Raw genomic sequence first — 19,409 nt, forward strand, 5'->3', positions numbered from 1 at the left:
AAGGTGTATTAAAAAATATAGAATTGCATATTGGGTTCACATTATGTAATATCAAACACACTGAAGTTCCTTGAAGTGTTTGTTTATGGATATCGGTAGTGGTAAGCTGACAGTTAGTTCATGGAATCATTAGATGCATGGTGGCACTATATAAGGTGGGCAACAACATGGTGCCCCCGCACATAGCTGGCAAGTCTTTCTTGGTATACGACTTTGACCTCAACAGGTCCTCAGCCAGTCGCAGGACACATTTAGACATACATGGACAAGCAACCATTCACACACACGTCATGTCTTCAATGAACCTAACATGCATGTTTTTGTAATGGAGGAGATCACGTTGGTTGATTGGTCAAATGGAGTCAAAAGTCACCAGTAGTTACGTTGGATTTGGGAAACAAGTCAGGTGACACAAGTCTCTCTGACAAAGATAAATAGATCGTGCAAGCAATCAAAACCTATCGCTAAAAATTAAACTAGCGAGCGGAATGTAGCTCATTTAAACAGAGCAAACATAATGGTTCTTCTTACCAAAAATACTCACGTAAAATCACCCCATATCTCGCTCAAAGTTGGCTTGGATAGGCTTTAGTTCAGTAGCTCACCCATGACCCTGCTGAGGATAAGCTGTATAGAAAATGGATGGATCGAGCGATTGCTGTTATTTATTGTACTCAAATCTGAGTACTTCACTTTAAAGATACAGTATTTTCATGTTAACTTGATTTCTTTCTGGATAGCACACTAAAGTTTGCTTTGCTGTTACAGTAACCACCGCATCACAAGATTAAATGTTTTTCCAGGCTCCGAAATTGTTCTGAGCATTCAAATGTTTACTTTGCATATGTTATTTAAATATCTCAGTGAATCAAAAATGTAAACATTGTATTACTGTGCGTATTACTGTGCCAACCAATGAAATATTTTCTTTCGGGCGAAAAAAGTTTTGATTGCAATGTAATACACACACACACAGACACATGCACAGTAGGGGTGGGTTACAACTTACAAATTGCATATTTAGTGCCGTTGTCTTTGCTGTCAGCTTTCAATAAAATGCAACATTGTTTTAGATTGTTTATTGCTCTTTATTTTCATTTCAGTATAATGTTTATTCAAGCTGCAATTTTTGAGAGCTACAGCTAACACAGGAGTCAGGTAGAGTTCTGATGGCAAGAATAACTACAAGCAAAAACTACTGAGGAACTTGGCCTTTCTTCTTGATGACATGCTCCATTTCAGCTATATTGGAAGTGTCCAGGCGGGCATCGTACTTGGCCAGGATTTTTAAAACAGGCCTCAGCCTCATCCACCATTGTTCTTTTGGAATACGGTGTCTGCAGAAGAAAATAAGTGTAAAAGGGAAAATCTAAACAATACATTCATGTCAAATCTTAGGTATTCAGGTGCAATGGGATAGTCGGTCAGGAACACGGTTTAATTGACAGACACACAAACACATGCCTATCCAACAATGACTTGGCGAGTTTCTCTTTGTGCCCCACCTGCCTGAAAATACATGCACAGCGTTTTGACTAAAAAAAAAACCCATCTTACTCAAAGTCGGCTTTTTCTTTAAGCTCTGTCAGAGGCTGGAAGATCAAAGATCTCTTCTTCATGCCCAGCACACATGCAGAATCGGGAGAATTGGCAAAGATGCGGCCTGGAGATTTGAAGTTTAAAATACATATTAGCACAGGTAGAACATGTCATCAAGAAACTATTCTTCATTTCAGCATTTTGTCTTTCAGTTCTCACCATGTCGGTAGCATTCCTTCAGTTTGTCGGTCAACCATAAGATAGACTTGATCCCCATTTTCGTCGCAAAATTCCTATCAAAGGGGCTGGGGGTTCCGCCCTGAAGACGAAGTACTGTTTTTGTTGTATTCATGGAACTGAACGTGAATTCACATCTAACTGTTGCCTTTCTAAAAATGCCATACCTGTTGCATATGTCCAAGTACATTCTTCCTACAGTCAAATATACCCTTTCCCTCCTCAGAGTACACATTGAAGAGAACATCTGTGGTGTAGTTTTCATTGCAGTTCTCATTTCTGAAGAAAAAAATAAGGGCGATGTGCCTTCAGGAAATGTCTCTACAAGGGGATTTTATTGGGAAATGGATTTCATCCAAACCTCAGAATGAGTCCTCTCTTCACTGTTGTCTTCATCTTCTCCGTCAGGTGCTCCACATTCATCTATAAGCAAGTTGAGGGAAAATAAACTGTGCCTTACTGTAATTCACCGGACTAACAGGAAATGGCTTTTCCCTGATGGTCATGACGGGTTTACTTTTCAATATTTTAATGAAATTTTTGGCAAAATGAGCCAAAATATGCAGACGAAAAAAGGCGCTTTTCTGCCATATGCTTGAATTGTTGAAGATGACCACAACAAGAGTGGAAGATGAAGATGGATTTCCATTTGAGCTATTATGTTGTAATGACACGACTTGGGTCAGTCACTCTCCAGATGAAAAGAGCTGATGGTGCAAAAAGAAAAAAAGGCTTTGTATTGGTCTCAACAGTGCATGACATGCTGCAATGCTTCCTAAAGTGAAAAGGACATTTTCACCAGAATAAGGAAAAAGACACATCACTCTCAGATGTGGAACTTGCGAGGGGGCGTACTGTAACTATGTCTATGGTATATGTATAGCTGTTGTATTGCTTCCCTTTCCTCTTACTTATCAACACTCACCCAAGAACAACCAATACCATTAAACCATATTTGTCTTGGTGACTGTGCTCTGTTGTGTCAATGAGTGCAAATATCTCTGTGTTGTATTAAATGATCAGAGGGAGACAGGTACGCGCACTTGATGCCAGAGGAAATTCTCTGGTCAGGCAATTAGATGCCGCTCCGAATACGTCAAAGTTCAGTTATTTGAAGATTTCTGCACGCAGATGTATTCTTCTCATTTATGGTCATGTTTTAAGAATGCTACATATAGTTAACCTTAAAGCGAAATTGCCTAAGTCATTTTTAACTTACTTTCACAATATCAGTCAAAATATGCTTGCTAAGAATTGTGTGTTTTCCTTCATTTCCAGACACCGTCTTATGCTTTTGTATCGTTCGTGAGGTGGTATTTTGCACTGTATAACTAGATTTGATGTATTTTCTTAATTTTAACTGTGCATCTTTTATGAACCTTGAGTTTGAAATTAACAATTGAATTAAATTAGGGTTACGGTTGCTAGTCATTGTCACATTTGTGTTGTATATCCTTCTACTCAGACCTTCAGGTCCTTAATGTTGAAAGGCTCCTCAAAGATGTAAGCATTATCAGCTCCAGCTGCTAAGCCTGCCATGGTTGCCAGGTATCCACAGTATCCTCCCATAGTCTCAACAATGAAGACTCTACGCTTGGTACCAGCTGCCGATTGCTTGATCAGGTCACACGACTAAAAGTAATAAATAGGAGAGAAAGAGGGGCATTATAACAATGTAAAATGTTTGCTGATCTTTTTTGTTTTTGTGTGAAAATAAGTATACAGAGGTTATGGTGTTAAGAGCAGTGTCTGAGCCAATACTGAAGGCAGAACCAGGAACATTGTTTGACACAGTAGCAGGAATGATGACGAAAGGGATGCAGAATTCTTCATAGTTCTGTCTAGCCTGCACCATCTCCAGACCCCCAACAAATGCCTGTGTTGTGAACAAAAAGGTAGCTTTAAAGCAAAAAGTAACTTTCATTGTTATACACACTTTATTATTATACACACTTGGTTTTTTTTATCTTATGGACCATTAACTACAACAGTGCAGAGGCAGCTTTCGTAGAATACCATCACTTCTGCTCACCTCAAAGCCTCCAACAAGGACAATAGCATGAATGTTGAACTTTGTGATGTTCAGACTGATCTCCTCCATGAGCTTACTTGGCAGGGTTCTTCGCAAAAAGTAAAGGAGAAATCATGCTTGTACACATGGTTTAAGAAATATTATAATTGGTATTAATGTCTCATTGTCAGAGCATTGACTCGATTGCAACTTGACTGTTCTGGTTGTCTGAGAAGACGTTTCGCTTCTCATCTGAGCAGCCTTCATCAGTTCATGCAACAAGGCTTAGTTAGGATAACACGAGCCTATCTTGCTTGGATGAGAGGCGAAATGTCTTTTAAGACAACCAGAACAATCCAGTTACGAACGATTCAATGTCCTGACAATTAAATGACCTGGATAAATGAGTGTATTCACAGGCATATTGCTGCCTCACCTCTTAGTACCAAGGAGAGAGCCACCCTTTCCAATCCATCCAGCTACTCCGGTCCAACCAATAGGCTCAATCTGTGCAAGGAAAGCGGGTTTGTGCAACACCCTCATCAAATACATATTGTAGAGGGAATGCATTTATAAAACTATGGATGTGTAACAAGTAATTACCTGCCCATAGGCTAAACCATCAAATCCGTCATGCACTGCCAGAATTTGGTGACCTTGGAGTAGGCCAGTTCTGACAACAGAACGAACTGCAGCATTCATTCCAGCACATGGGGCTCCCACGTTTAGTACAGCTATGTTGATATTGCTCTGGTAGGTGCAAATTCACAGAAACATTTGTCAGACATACAGGATCAAGTGGGTCGTATGAAAAAATGTGATACAGATCTTGCCTTGGTATCTGGAGGATGAATGTGAGACAGCATTTTATAGGTGTTCCAATTGTGCTGAAAGCTCCTATTCTCAAAAAGTTGCAGGTATGTACGGATATTGAAAACTCAGTGCAACACTTACCATTGTTGAATTAAAGAGCATAAAAGTGGATGACTCACTTTCCCCTGAGTTTCACTGCATCTTCAAACCTTTTTTCAGCCATTGCTTTGGTGACGTCCTTTGTCTAAGAATGTGAGAATACTAATGTTCTGCATCCATGTCTTTCATAAGTATTTGGCATCGATAATACTTGTTTTGTAAATATTTTGATCGCGCTCTGGCTGACATACCACTTGCACACACTCCATAAGAGGCAGTCTGACAGCCATGTTTCCCGACAAGCTGACCACACTTGCAGGAGTTTCAGGTGTGGCCTCTAAGAGGGCCATCACTGCTTGCATACCCATCCTGCTGGCCTGAATGATCATAGAGCAGACTTATTAGAGAAGCCAACGAGCAATACCTTGTGATTAAATTATTGTAGATTATATATTCTATATTAGGTCATGGATAAGTACCAGGATTCTGTCAAAGGCTGAGGGTGTTCCACCTCTCTGTACATGGCCCAAGATGGTGGTACGGGTGTCGAAGCCAAGCCTTTTCGACACCAACTGAACAGAAATGTATTGGATTCATGAGCAGTGGTGTATTTCTAAAATAAAAATAAAAAAGTCTAAATGATGTCACTGACCTGCCTGACATACTCACAGCTGATGGGTTGGCCATCGAGGTCTATTGCTCCTTCTGCTACAATGATAATATGCAAGCGGTTGCCAAGCTTTCTTTGCTAAAAGGAACAGGAAAAAAATAGACCCACAAGGAGTATTTTAAGGAATTGTTTGTTTATGCAGGACCAAATCAATGTTACCTCAGTCAGTCTTCTGCACAGATGCTCCTCCCAGTCCTTTTCTGGGGGCATCTCTGGAATAAACACCCAGTCAGCAGCACATGCCAGAGCGGTCACCAGAGCCAGGTAACTGTGAGTCAATGGTTAAGAGCTTGGGTCTTGTTTGTGGAAACAATAACACTATGACAGGTATTCGAAAACTGAATTGGTGTATGATATGATTATGATTAGTAAAATGTTCTGGACAATAGAACCCTAAGTAGCAAAGCAATGTCAGTTTCCAATAAAAATCACGTCTATCTCCAATTTTGTTAACTTCGTTTTAACTGAAACATGAAGAAATGGCTTTTGAAGAAATTGAAAGAAATTGAAGAAAATGAAGAAATTGCTTTTCGCATCAAAACAAAACAACAATTTGGAGATACAGTGGAACCTCCAAAGTTGAATGAATTTGATGCAGATTGACTTCCAATCCATTCTAATTTCAGATTAACAGTTTAGCAACTGTATGATGAGCATGTTCACTTTCCACGGAATAGCACACATTTCTAACTTGAGAGTATTACTGTTTTCAATTCTAAAACGAGCAAAATAGTTTTTTTTTCTGTTTCACATAAAAAACTAATTTTATACAATACAAGCCCCTTTAAACCTCCTGTAAATGGAATGAAGTTCATTCCATTTATGTTCATTCAATATTCATATTCATCAATATTTAGTGCCATCGCTTAGTGCCGCTTAGTGTCAAGATAATTTTGTCATAGGCCACATTAGAGTCATGGTTTCCATCAGAGGGCTGTTATGAAAACAAACAAATGTATGACCACCTCATCCTACCAACTCATCCTATTTTCATGTTCATAACAAATTGTTGGATAAATTGTTTTCAAATCAGAAGTCAAGTAAAATAGTTTGTTCAATTATTGTTCAATTCATTGTGAAAAGGCGTTTGGTAACCAAATAAATCCTTGTCTGAACATTATTAACAGTGAAGACAATTTGCAATTTTGGTACAAGTTTAAACAAGAAACATACATTTCTTTAGCGGGCCACTTAAAATGATGTGGCTGGCCGGGTCTGGCCCCCGGTCTGCGAGTTTGTGGCTTAGTGTATCTGTCCTTAGTTTTACTGTACAGTAATGCCAAAAATGACTTCTGTGAAGAAAGTGATAAAAGCCTCCGGAGACTAAAGCACAGTGCAAAGGTTCGTATGATGGTTTAATGTGAAGGTACAAAATTTAAAGAAAAACAAAAATGTTGTGTTGATGTTGATTTTATAGAGCAGAAGTACACTATTTTAAATATTATAAATACTTATTTGATGCTGCAGTGTGTAACGGAAAAACACATTATGAGCACCAAGTTTTCACCATGACTGCTGCTCACACAAAGGCTGGACTCACCCACAATGCCTGCCCATTACCTCCAGGATGAATGTCCTCTGGTGACTGTATAGGGACACATAATATGTTAGAAAACCTCTCGGTCTGTCATAATCTCATGTGTAGCATATTAGTATGACGTGTGTCAGAAACATTTCAGGATTGGTGCCACAAAAAATATACAGTGGACCCGACTGGGCCCGAACGTCAATAGCAAAAATCTATAGATAATTGATGATTATAACTGCATTGAAAAAAAATAATAACCCAAAACAATTATTGAATAAGCGGGAAAAAACTGCCAATAAGCGTTTTCGGGATTGGTTCTTCAAAAAAAGAAAAAACATTGAAAATTCTTTTTTTTTTTTTTTTAAATCTGCAAATAGGTGAGTCTGCAGGTCCACTGCATTTCAAATCCAAACATGTTTTCTGAGAACTAATCCACCTGGAGGCTAACGCACTTTCCCATTCTTCTATGCCACGCCTTCATGCACCCTTGGAAGGATTCTTCACAGCCATCTTCAAAACGTAACCCCTTACTGTACCCCTTGACCTTGCGAAAGAGAGAAAAAAAATCACACAGCCACGTTGGGTGAGTAGGGAGGTTGCTCCAATACAGCAATGTTCTTCTCAGCCAGGCACTGTCAGATGCTCAAGGCATCGTGAGCAGGCACGTTGTCACGGTGAAGCAGCAAAAAGTATTCCTGCCACAACTGTCACCTTGTTTTGCGCACTGAATGAAGCAAACGCCACAGAATCTCTTTGTAGATATCCTGGTTGATCATCTGCGCCACAGTGAAAGGGAAAACCTGCTATTTGTTGTTTGGGTTTTAAATATATCTTTAGAGACACCAGTCGTGGAACATTTCTGACACGTATGATATATTTATGTATAAGTCTACCTCTGTGCTGTGGTGGCAATGGCATCCACTATCTCCATGATGCGATGCAGGGCAGAGTCCGTGCCTATGGTCATGTCAGTGCCGCAGAAGTCATTGTCAATGGAGCCCACCATGCCGACAATGTTGAGGTGGGAGGATTCCTTTGCTTCATTTGTCGTGATCTTACCTGAGCACCGGTTAAAATGACAGTGGTCTCAGACATTTTCAATTAACAGGACACCCAATCAAGAATCATTTGGAGGTTATGACCCCTCACCAGCTTTGATTAAATCTGCCAGTAGCCCACTCCATTCAGTTCTGAACTGGTTGGCACCTGTGAGACTGCCATCACCTCCAATGACACAGAGGTTGGTGATTCCCAGCTTGACCAAGTTATAGGCTGCCTTGGTACGACCCTCCTTGGTGCGGAAGTCCTGACAGCGGGCGCTCCCGATCACAGTTCCCCCCTGAGGAATGGTAAACACCAGGCTCAAGCAGGTGGAGAGGCAGAAGGGTCATTCTAAGCTACATCAGTGACTTTTGCTGTTCAAAGAACCCTGGTATTTAAATGCCCATTTCATTCCCATGTACAATTACAACGTCGAGGCTAAGGCTTTGCTAAAATTACTCACCAAAAGGTTACAGTGTGACCTGATGGTCACAAGTTAAAAATAGTGATTAGATAAGAGGTGTATATGGTAAGCTCTCGCTATATCGTGGTGAACGTTTTCCTGGTCTTGTGCATCGCAGATTTGTAATTGTTTTGTTATGCTTATATTGCGGATTATTGGCTATATAATGGTAATTTGAAGTGATTATTTTTCCACACGGACTGATACAACTGACTCAGGTAACAATAAATGCAAGCTAGGAGGAAAGAGTGATTTAAAGACGATTGCACACTTACTAAAGAAAAGAAGCTAAAGTCTAACGTGCCTATTCAAAAGTACAACTGGCTTAAGTTACATAACTGCATGTCTGCGATAAAGTGAACATCGTTAGCTAATTGAATATGGCCTACCAGTTACTACTAGTTAATCAATAAAAGGTAGTTTGGATAGAGGTAGGCTGGAAGCAGCCACTGGTGCTCTTTCAATCGCTTTATTGAACAAGCTTATTCTTAGGCCTGTTATCTTGAGGCCTGTCGTCTACACGTCCTCATACGCTATCTTCTGCATCACTTAACAGGCCAGACCTGCCTTTAAAGGCAGGTACACATTTGGCACTTTTCCATTACAAGTTCCAGAATGAACTGGCCCTGCTTCGGCGTTGCTTGGCCTGGCCTGGCCAACAGGCACCGATCAAAAGTGGGAGGGATTGGGGCATGACTAAGAAAAAGGTGACGTGCTTGTTTCTTGTCGTGCCTTCAATCTCTCGCTGTATTTCGTCTTCTGCCAATATGGACCAAAATGCCCGCACCTCCTCAGTGGACCACGGAACAAAAGCTGCTTTAAGCCTGCCGCGCACTGCGCATCATGGTCGAACCCGACTGGAACATAACCCCTGCAATAAATGAGGGATTGATGTACTTCAATGGGATTTCGCCTTTTGGTTTTCTTCTCACCAATTGCAACATCATTGACACACTTTCCCACGTAGCAGGGCGAATGTTTTCTCCACCATCCACCAGGCCCTGGTAACCCTGTCAATAAACAGAGAGAGAGAAAGAGAGCACATTATTAGCTTAGACTTGTGAAACTTCTTGGTTTTCATTCCTGGTTGAAGAACCTTTCCAGGCAACACGTGGCCTTCATCTCTCGGGATGGAGCACTTCCAGTGACCAGAGCCCTTGCCAAAGTCAAGTTGCCTTTGTTATTATGTGTCACCACCACTTCCCTGTTGTTTGATTGGTTCATTTGTAACATTCATTAATTTTTGTGTCTGGCAGTGGCTGGCTTTGATTCTGAGTTCCAAGATTAGTTTGGTTCATGATCAGTTTTTGACAGTGGCTTTAAATTTGACTATAATAACATAAAACACAATCCAAGTAGAATTTACCTCATGGACAAAATAGACTTTGGCTCCGGTGTGTATTCCCATTCGAACTGTGGCCCTCACAGCTGCATTCATGCCTAGAGGACACAGTGTTCATTAGCATTGCTTTAATGGTACTGAAAAAGATGCAGGTAGAAAAGCTTTTTATTTTATGCACAGTATGTATATATACAAGTGCAACATTTAAATCTAATTTGGTTGTATATAAAGCACAATATATTGCTAAATTGACATGCAAATGATTTCTTCATTATAAGTTGATTTACAGTAAAATTTTCACCATGCCCTGAGATTGGCTAGTGATGAGTCCAGGGTGTACCTCTCCTCTCATACTAAATCAGATGGGATAGGCTACATCTCATGAGGACAAGTGGTATACTGTAGAACATTGACTATCACCCCAACGCCTTGAGAGCTCATCACGGGTGCGCTGGTAAATTATGAAATTTCACTTAATTTGTCCAAAATCTGTTATATATCTTTGTTCATCAATCTACGTCAGCAATGTACAGTGACAGGTGGAACAATGAAATGCACTTCCATTAGATGGCAGAAGATACAATAAACCTGGGTATCCACCTGCTGCCATTCGTACAACAGAATAAGTCACGGCTTCCTGCGAGTATATCAGCTTTGTGTTCAATTAAACAGGCCCAAATTTCACATCGAGTAAGTCAATTTGTAAGTAAATCAAGAAAGATCATGATTATTTCAGTATACTTTTTGTGACATTTTAATTTGGTGCTCAGTTGTGAGATTTACAGTATCCTACATAAAACGGGAGCCTTGACTCAATAAATGTTGGTAAAAACTGCTTTAGAACAGGTGGAGTTTGCATACAGTCCCCGTGCGTGTGTGGGTTTTCTCCAGGTACTTTGGCTTCCTCCCACCGAGACCATGCATGTAGGGGGAATTGAAGACTAAGATCACTTGTCCATAGGTGTCAATGTGAGTGTGACTAAATGTTTGTTTATATGTGCCCTGCGATTGGCTGCTGCGCAGTCCTTAGTGTACCCTGCCTCTCGACCAAAGTGCAGCTGGGATCACCCGCGGCCCAAATGAGGACAAGCTCTATCAAAACTGGATAGATGGATACTTTTTCATGTATATAAATACACAAGACACACTTGACTCTTTTGTGACAAGCATGACATTTTCTCAACTTTATAGAAATGAAGAAAATATCATAAACTTACAGTGAAGGCAGTTGGTGCCCTCTCATTACTCAAGGGTTCACTTAAAGGGCAAGATGTGGATAGACTGACTATGCAGGCGCCAAGAGTATCTTGCCTTACGTTAGAAACAAGAACAGAGAAGAGTTGGATCGCTCGCTTACTTTACTTCAAGAGGTTTAATAACACATGACAGAGAGGTCATGATTCTATAATTAGCGAGAAAAGTAGATCCTGTGTCACAGAGAGATGAGCAAGAGTAGTTCTTCAGATGTAAGGCTGAAATGAGACTTTCTGGGGTGTGAAAATTAGTCAGTGTGGAGGATTGCCAGGTGAGGATGTCTGTAAGAATTCATTAAGGCTGGAAGAACTCAAAGAGCAAGACATTGCAGTGCCATATGCTCTGGCAAGAAGAAGGTCAAAGGTGAAATCAAGTGAAATGTCGGTGGAAAATTGGCCTCACTTCATGAAATAGTAAACTGTTGAAAATAGTTTTGATTTCTTGCGAGAGAGAGAGAAAAAAAATACAGAGTCGAAATTGTTTTCCAAGAGCATCTTTTGTAGTTGCTGAAATTCTTTAAGGCAGAGTCCCTTATGCTTGCAAGTTTATCACCTGTTAAAATAAAAGCCCGCCTCTAAACAGATGGATCATGAAATCTTTTTTAATTTACCCAAAAAGCTGTACTTTACTCTCAACCTCTGACCTTCCACAAACAGCCTCTGCACTCCACACATATCACCCTGAAATCGCACCACTTACCCTGGGCATCACCGCCCGAGGTCAGCACTGCAATCGCCCGACCTTTCCCCATTTTGGTGGAGTCACATGGAGCAATTTCTGCCATTGTCTTGGAGCTGAAGCTGGCTGTGGAAGATAGTCCTTCACGGTGAAAAGCCCTGCAGCCCTTCTGCACGAGGAGCCTCTCACGTCTAACTCAGATAGTAATCGCATTCGCAAATGTTGCCCAGCTGACATACGATGAGGCAGAAATAATTGCCAACATATTTCGGCACACTCACATTTCAAGCCCTTCATCCAGAATCAGAAGGGATGTAATGGGGTTATTTTTGGAACCACATACCTGTATATCAACTGCATGAGTTATTTTGAACACTTTCTGGTCAAATCTCATAAATCCACTGTGTGTCACAAATGGCACATGAGCGATTGTTATGTTTTCTACTGATACTGACAATGCAGTAAAGTTGCATATGAATAAATATTTTTGACAATAAAAGAGAGAGAGTAATTCAAAATAATGAACACTAATGAACAAAACATGGATGCTTGAATTTACTTAAAATAGTTGAGTATTATTGTACGCAAGTGAAACAGAAAAAGTTTCATATTTCATTTTATTTGTACAGTTATTGATTTTTGCCATTTGGACATATTTTTTCCTACATATTGATCTCTTTGTTGCACGAGCATGAAGCCACAACCTTTGTTCGAGGCATCACTGTTAATCAAGGTGAATAATAATAATAATAATAATAAAAATCATTGTGCATACTAGTTTGAATGAGTTCTTTCTTGTGTAATCCTGTTATGAATACATGAATACAATCTTAAACAAACAAACGTTAAAATTTTACTCCACTCAGAATATATTCTATATTGATTTTAATAAAATAGAATAATTCAATATCACAAATTAAATCGCAAAGGATATTAACAGTTGAATTCAATCATAAATTGAATCATAATCAGCATCATAATTTTTTGGGGAAAATATTGTTTGAAATGTTTGAAAAACAAAAAACAGCTCCACACTTTCTGTTTGTACAACACCATTCTAAACACTTTGCAATTATTAAAAAACATGGCTTGAAAAACAAACAACAACGCCTAACCCAAAACCATATACATTTTGGCCACTTGGGCGCAGCAAAAACAAGTAGGTTCCTGTAGTTACAAGTTCTGGGAAACTGTCTTCATATTTGAATGTCATGCTTGTTAAAGGCTGCATTAAATTCCTTTTTTTAATTCTGAAATGTGTGTGATGATTTTGTAGCATTTTCACTCAAAACAGATTGTCGTGAACACAAAGAAGGCAGTCCGAAGTGGGCTGGAGCAACAATTTGAGCGATAACAGAGTTGAACGTTTAATTAACAGAGGTGACAAAAGTGAACACACTCGGTACTTAACTAGAAGTAAAGATACTTTACTTCAGTAAAAGTACTAAAGTCACACTCTGAAATGTACTTAAAGGTGGAGTTTACAGTAAAAACACTTATTATCATATATGTTAAAACTGTCTTTATGACTCTCACCTATAGGTAAATATTGTTAAAATGCTTTTTAGAAAAATCCGCCCTCTCTGCCCCCATTTTCCATCCATCCATCCATTTTCTGAGCCGCTTCTCCTCACTAGGGTCACGGGCGTGCTGGAGCCTATCCCAGCTATCATCGGTACACCCTGAACTGGTTGCCAGCCAATCGCAGGCCACATATAAACAAACAACCATTCGCACTCGCATTCACACCTACGGGCAATTTAAAGTTGTCAATTAATCGCAGGTCTCTTCCCTTTGCTTCTGTTTGCTCGTTTTATGCCTAGTTGTTCACAAACGAGGGTTTTTTTTTTTTTTTATATTCAGGAGGTGGATACTCCACCATAGTTTCAGCAAAGCTCCTGAAGCCCGAGGTAACAGGTCAGCACAAGGCTGCGAGGATGTGCCGGTTATGAGTGTACCTGCAAGTGCAAATGATTGACACCTTGTCCGTTTTGACACTTTTTTTTCAATTGCAAACTCACACTTTAAATACTGAAACTGCAGGTACCTGAAAAATCTACCTACACACAGTAACAAAGTATTTGTACTTCAATACCTCCCAACACTGTAGATACATCCTGATAATGTCAGGAATTAGTTTATCAAGCAATTTCCCTTAGCCTCATGCAACGCTGAACATTTGTATCGCCAAGGCTAAACTTCAGAATAAAAAGTCAAGTTTTGTCCTCACAATACTAGCAGGTACTGTATATATGCTTATGTACCACTGTGATTCAAACCTCTTATAAACTAAATGCTACGTTTTTAGCTCATATCCTCTATGGAGGCCGTGATTCCTTATCCCTTCAGAAGGATGACCTCGATCACGTGCTGTACATCCCAGTGGACAAAAAGACTATCATAAACACACATCTCAGCAAGCGGTTTCACGTTGTTTTTCTGTGTTGCATCTATCTAAGCCTAGGCGTCTTGTTGAGGGACATGCAGACCTCTCCTGAGGCACAGCCCTGAAGTGATCAATAAGGCCATTTCCAGATAATCACCCCTCCTGTCTTCCTGGACAGTGTTAACACTTGCGCAGCCTGTAATAAACCATATGGATCAATACAACACCAGTTCTACATGGAACTTTTCCACCTCAGCTAATGCAGTGAACTCTGCACTGGATGTTGGCACAATATGACCTTCTTTCTGCTCCATTCATCTGAATCCCACTAAACCTGTCAAGACCAAGTGAAACAGACAGGTTACATAATGACATACGGTTCTCACAGACTGACTGACAGCACATCTCCATCGGGGTATGTTTTATTCTGATATGTGCTACATTAAATTGTAAAGCTTTATCTTTAGTCCCTTTCATTTATGAGAGACATTTAACTGACATGAGGCATTTTAAAATGACATGAATTAGTTGAAATTCTGTTTAATAATTGATTTTGAAAGTAAAAAAGTCAATAGATTTAGATCACCTCATTCCTCACTCTTTCCTTGCCCCACACACACAGAAAAAAGGTAGTATCATTTTGTCTCATATGCTCTGTAATAAATACATTTGATCACAAATAATATATTATAATACAATTTAGTTTTTGACAGTCTTTTAAAAAATATTTAACTTAATAAAAATGCTTAATGTATAGATAGCTTTCCTGTGACGTCACGCAACTCTGGACATGCTCGCCGCCACCATGTTGGAGATTGTCACGTTACGTTCTGGGACTTTCCGAGTGTCTGAACAAAGAAATTTGATGTATAGCCAATGTCAAATAAAGGGGAATTACTGTGCGGTGTTTGGCTGCAACAATACAGGTGGGAGGGATCAAGTCTCATTTCACCGTTTACTGGCATCAATTTGGAATGAGGGCGAGAAGACTGACCATTTGTCAAGGAAGATACGGAGGCTGTGGCTTGCACGAACTTCAGTACTCTGCAATAAGTACTCTGCTTTTTTTTCCAGGTACTGGTTATGACATCTGCCTCACAGTTCTGAGGACCCGGGTTAAAATCCGGCCTCGCCTGTGTGGAGCTTGTATGTTCTCCCCATGACTGTGTGGGTTTTCTCCGGGTACTCCTGTTTCCTCCCACATTTGAAAAACATGCATGGTAGGTTAATTGGTGACTCTAAATTACCCATACGTGTGTATGTGAGTGTGAATGGTTGTTTCTTTGTATGTAATTAGGGAATTACCTGGCAACCAGTTCAGGATATACCCCGCCCTCGCCCTAGTGAGGATAAGCGGTACAGAAAATAGAGGGATGGAAAGATTTTTCACACCATGTTTGGCAACTAAATGACAACGATTTCATTGGAGTATTTCTGTGAATTAGGGTGCTCGCTGTTGCTGGGCTTCAGCAACTTTAGCATGGTAGTGTAACTTTCAGCCCAACAACTAAACAACTTGATACATCAATGTCGCAATGTTACATCCTCTGACTTAACTAACGTACAAAAATCCGTTTAAAAAACTTCGGTGATTTGTCAAATTGGCAAGGTCATTTTCTTAATCAATATTAGAACAAATACTATTGATATATAGCTTCTAAACATGCATGCGTCCACAAAACTAACAATACATTCAGTGGATAGAAATAATTAATCCATTGTAGACATTATTTAAATAGAATGTTTAGCTTCTTTTGCTTTTGCCCTTTTTTCATGTCAGGGAACTATTTCCATGTGTAGGGATCGTTTTTGTTTGTGACGGCCACTTCGTCACCGCATCGTGTCTTTGCCCCTACAACCAAAGTTTCCCTATTTGTCAACGTTTTAGCACTCATCTTAGCACATTAAGCAGACGGCAAAAATGTATGAAGTATCTGATATTCACTGATTTCGGTTATACAGAGAAAACAAATATCAATCGGTCTCCTCGTCTTCCAATTTCAAGCCTAGCTTATCCTCCAGATCTCAACCTCCAATGTGGTGGACAAGAAAATACCAATCACAAAAACGATCTATTTGATATAAATGTACAATAATTGACATTTATTTCACACCCACAGAAATATATCCATCCATCAGCTCTCTTCGGGTGAGAGTAGGGGTACACCCGGAACTGGTCGCCGGCTAATGGCAGACCCACAGAAATTGTATAGTAAAAAATAGAGACATAGGAATTTATTTTCCTTATTCGCACAAATCTGCCGCAACGTAACTCTACGAGGGGGCGGGTTACACCAGGTTGTCATATTCTCACGGACACGCACAGCCTGTGTATTGAACAAAAGGGACTGTCTGTGCCAGTGGGGGTAAACACATCCGAATTTATTTGCCGCCAATCACCAGCGGTTTAAATCATTCATTCCCTTTAAGTGAGGCGTAATGACGTGTCGCATGCAAAAGACAACGTGATTAAATAAAGGCTGAGCTGGCGATAACTGCAGGTGACTTAAATATCTCCATGCACCTCATTGAGCTATATCCCATCAGATTAAATGAGACGACCATTCCAAATATGTATGACATTTGTACATTTGTACTAATTTTGTTAGGGTGAGTGGAATTCACTGAAGTCAGACATTGCCCTTCCGGCCTGGATGCAGTCGGGTGTATGTTCCACCAGGATTCAGCAGTCAATCGTATTGTAGTGGGGTGTGTCATAACTCAAGGGACTCAGAATAATGCGATAGAGACAAAAAGACTAAAACGTTTAATGTGAAATGTGAAAAGAGCAATAAATGCTACAAATTGTCATATGAGTTTACAATAAAATCAAAATATCACAATGTATTTTAGTGTTAATTGATGACTGTATTGTTTTGTACATAATATTACATGTTGCAGATCAAACACAAGTCTCTTGGAGTCAACTGTCAGTTGGTGGACATCTTTGTTTTTATCGGCATTGGGGAACGGCATACAAGGCTTTTCGCCTCATAAATCACTCACTGAAAGCGTCGCTGCAAATGTTGCCAGGTTTTATTGCAGTTTAATCAGCTCAATGAATGTTTTAATAGGCTGATATTTCAGAGAGCGAATGGCAGTGCAGTGATAAATTGTCAGGGGTGAACTCTTCCCCTCCCTCCAAAGCTTTTTCTCTGCCAAGAATCACTAAAGAAATGTGCTATCTGGAAACACATTTATCTTAAAGTTAACAAATTCATCTGCAAACCAATCTTGTTTTTATAGGCTAATTGGTGAAGCGGTGTTTTCTCTCTGTATGGTGGGCGACAGGTTAGAACATATGCGTCACAGTTCTGAGGGCCCGGTTCAAATCCGGTCTCGACAGTGTGGAGTTTGCATGTTCCACCCTTGCCTGCGTGGGTTTTCTCCGGTGTCCTCCCACATCCCGAAAGCATGGATGGTAGGTTAATTGAAGACCCTAAATTTCCCGTAGGTGTGAATGTGAGTGCGAATGGTTGTTTGTTTATATGTGCCCTGCGATTGGCTGGCGACCAGTTCAGGGTGTACCCTGCCTCTCTCCCGCAGATAGCTGACATAGGCTCCAGCACGCCCGTGACCCTAGTGAGGATAAGTGGTATGGAAAATGAATGGATTGATTCCCCCATCCTTCCTTCCTTTTATGAATTCATCAGGAAGCCTCCATCTCACTCCCTGGCCTCCTATATCATTTAATATGTCTTTACCCCTCCTCTTCTCTCTGAGGATTGCACTGTTTCTCAATTTGTCATCCCTGATACCCCCCCTCACATTATGTACATATCTTAATCAGCCCGTTTTCCTCCTCTCCTCCATTTCATCACTATTTCTACCGTTCTTCTTTTGACCTTCAGCTCCTCAGCTTCATTACTCTCCTCCATCTCTGTATTTCCTCCCAACTCTCCTGACCGCAAGGTGATAATGGAATGTAAAATCAACATGGTTGTGACATTTTGGGCATTTCACCGACCATCCCTTTGCCCCCCTTCCCCAATCATGTATAGTGTTGTCTTGTCGAGCACCTTCACGTCTATATGATACGTGGTGTGACTCTTGTAATAAGGACATGGATGGGATGATGTAGGCGGTTGGGGGCTTTAATTAAAGACCAAAGGGTCACAGTGGATAAATCGGGTTGGGTTTTTGGGGGAAGGGAGGGGGGCAGACGGTTATCTGCTGCTGGAGTGATAAATCAACCTGCCCCTTTAGCCGCCCTCAACACAACATCACGCCACTGCATTGGGTCCCCCTCCCTTTGCAAAAGCAATTCCGTCATGTCTTGTTAGCTCATTCGTCTTCATCAGTAGCAGTGGGAGGTTCGAGCCCCCGCACCAACCACCTCACCTCGAGCCGCCAACCCCCCCATCCCCAACCAATGTCAAGCCCCACTGATCAAAGCTGAGCCAGCCTGTGCATTGGCATGGATGTGCGCACAAACACAAATAGTGTGTGTGCAAAAGCCTAAGCAGATCTCAGTTAATAATGAAGGCAGGGTTAGCACACACTGTGTGCTAATGGCATTTAGGGCCAATTAAGGGATGACTAATTAATGAGACATTTCCTAAAGGACTTATTGATGTTTATTTGCAGTAACATAAATCACTTAATTTTATTCTCTCCGAATATCTTATGCCACATAATAATGCATTGTTAAGACAGTTGATAGAAGCAAAGTCATTTGTTTATTAATGAGCGCAAAGACTAAATTTGATGAAGGGAGGTATTTCAATTAAGTGACAGTCTATGATGAAAACATGGAGTAAGATTATGCTTTCCCTAAAAGCAGACTTATTATTAAAAAAAAAAAAGAAAAAAGAATGACTTTTAATGTTTGTATACAAATAAATGGGTCTCTGGAGTGTTTGTCTCAACCCATTAAGTGTGAAATTCGACAGCAAGTAAAACTTTAGTTATCTGTCCATCTCAGAAAATGTCTCTGAGCAAGCCATTCTGTAGTTTAACCTCACAGTTTCTCAGCCAATTACTTGGTCGCAGTGTTAGCACAGATTAGCGTTAGCTAGCAGTGTTACCAGCATTTGGCCAAGTGGTCCGCATGGAGGTAGGGGTATTGATGTTTGCTGATGTCATGCACCACTTAACTACATTAATAGAAAGGTTTATTGCGTTGGATTGGTGGTCAAATGCTGACCCCGCAAGTGATACTACAATTTCATCTCTATGGGTGTTCACTTGAAGTGTCTGTATGACACTATCTCCAAATTTCCCCATGTACACTGTACGTGGGGGTATGGTTAAATTAGGCAGCAGTGGCTTTACACAAAATAAGCAGAGTTGCATTGCATTTTCTGGGGTCCCAGATTATCATCACTTACTTGATTGCCTACCGAAGT

The 19,409-nt window shown here is 40.4% G+C and overlaps 1 protein-coding gene across 1 annotated transcript; it reads right to left on the minus strand.

Moving 5' to 3' along the window:
* Positions 1–1,090: 1,090 nt before the first annotated feature.
* pfkmb (phosphofructokinase, muscle b) lies at positions 1,091–11,854 on the minus strand. The gene is made up of 22 exons (XM_061687095.1): positions 11,697–11,854; positions 9,768–9,841; positions 9,334–9,411; positions 8,047–8,236; positions 7,791–7,956; positions 6,910–6,954; positions 5,529–5,637; positions 5,352–5,447; positions 5,179–5,271; positions 4,951–5,076; positions 4,780–4,844; positions 4,621–4,684; positions 4,391–4,537; positions 4,224–4,294; positions 3,809–3,896; positions 3,500–3,652; positions 3,244–3,408; positions 2,138–2,199; positions 1,944–2,055; positions 1,759–1,858; positions 1,558–1,663; positions 1,091–1,337 (listed from the first exon to the last, which is right to left on the minus strand). Exons 1-22 carry the CDS (start codon positions 11,779–11,781, stop codon positions 1,196–1,198), a joined length of 2,337 nt encoding a protein of 778 aa, XP_061543079.1. The 5' UTR covers positions 11,782–11,854; the 3' UTR covers positions 1,091–1,195.
* Positions 11,855–19,409: the final 7,555 nt, after the last annotated feature.

Source organism: Phycodurus eques, chromosome 10 (genome assembly GCF_024500275.1).
Source record: "Phycodurus eques isolate BA_2022a chromosome 10, UOR_Pequ_1.1, whole genome shotgun sequence".
Classification (NCBI taxonomy): domain Eukaryota; kingdom Metazoa; phylum Chordata; class Actinopteri; order Syngnathiformes; family Syngnathidae; genus Phycodurus; species Phycodurus eques.

Coding starts and splice junctions, on each gene's coding strand:
- pfkmb (XM_061687095.1), bottom strand. CDS start 11,781: ATGGCAGAAATTGCTCCATGTGACTCCACCAAAATGGGGAAAGGTCGG. Junction 9,842..11,696: donor CTCGGGCGGTGATGCCCAGG/GTAAGTGGTGCG, acceptor TGTGTCCTCTAG/GCATGAATGCAGCTGTGAGG. Junction 4,685..4,779: donor GCAGTGAAACTCAGGGGAAA/GTGAGTCATCCA, acceptor TTTTGAGAATAG/GAGCTTTCAGCACAATTGGA.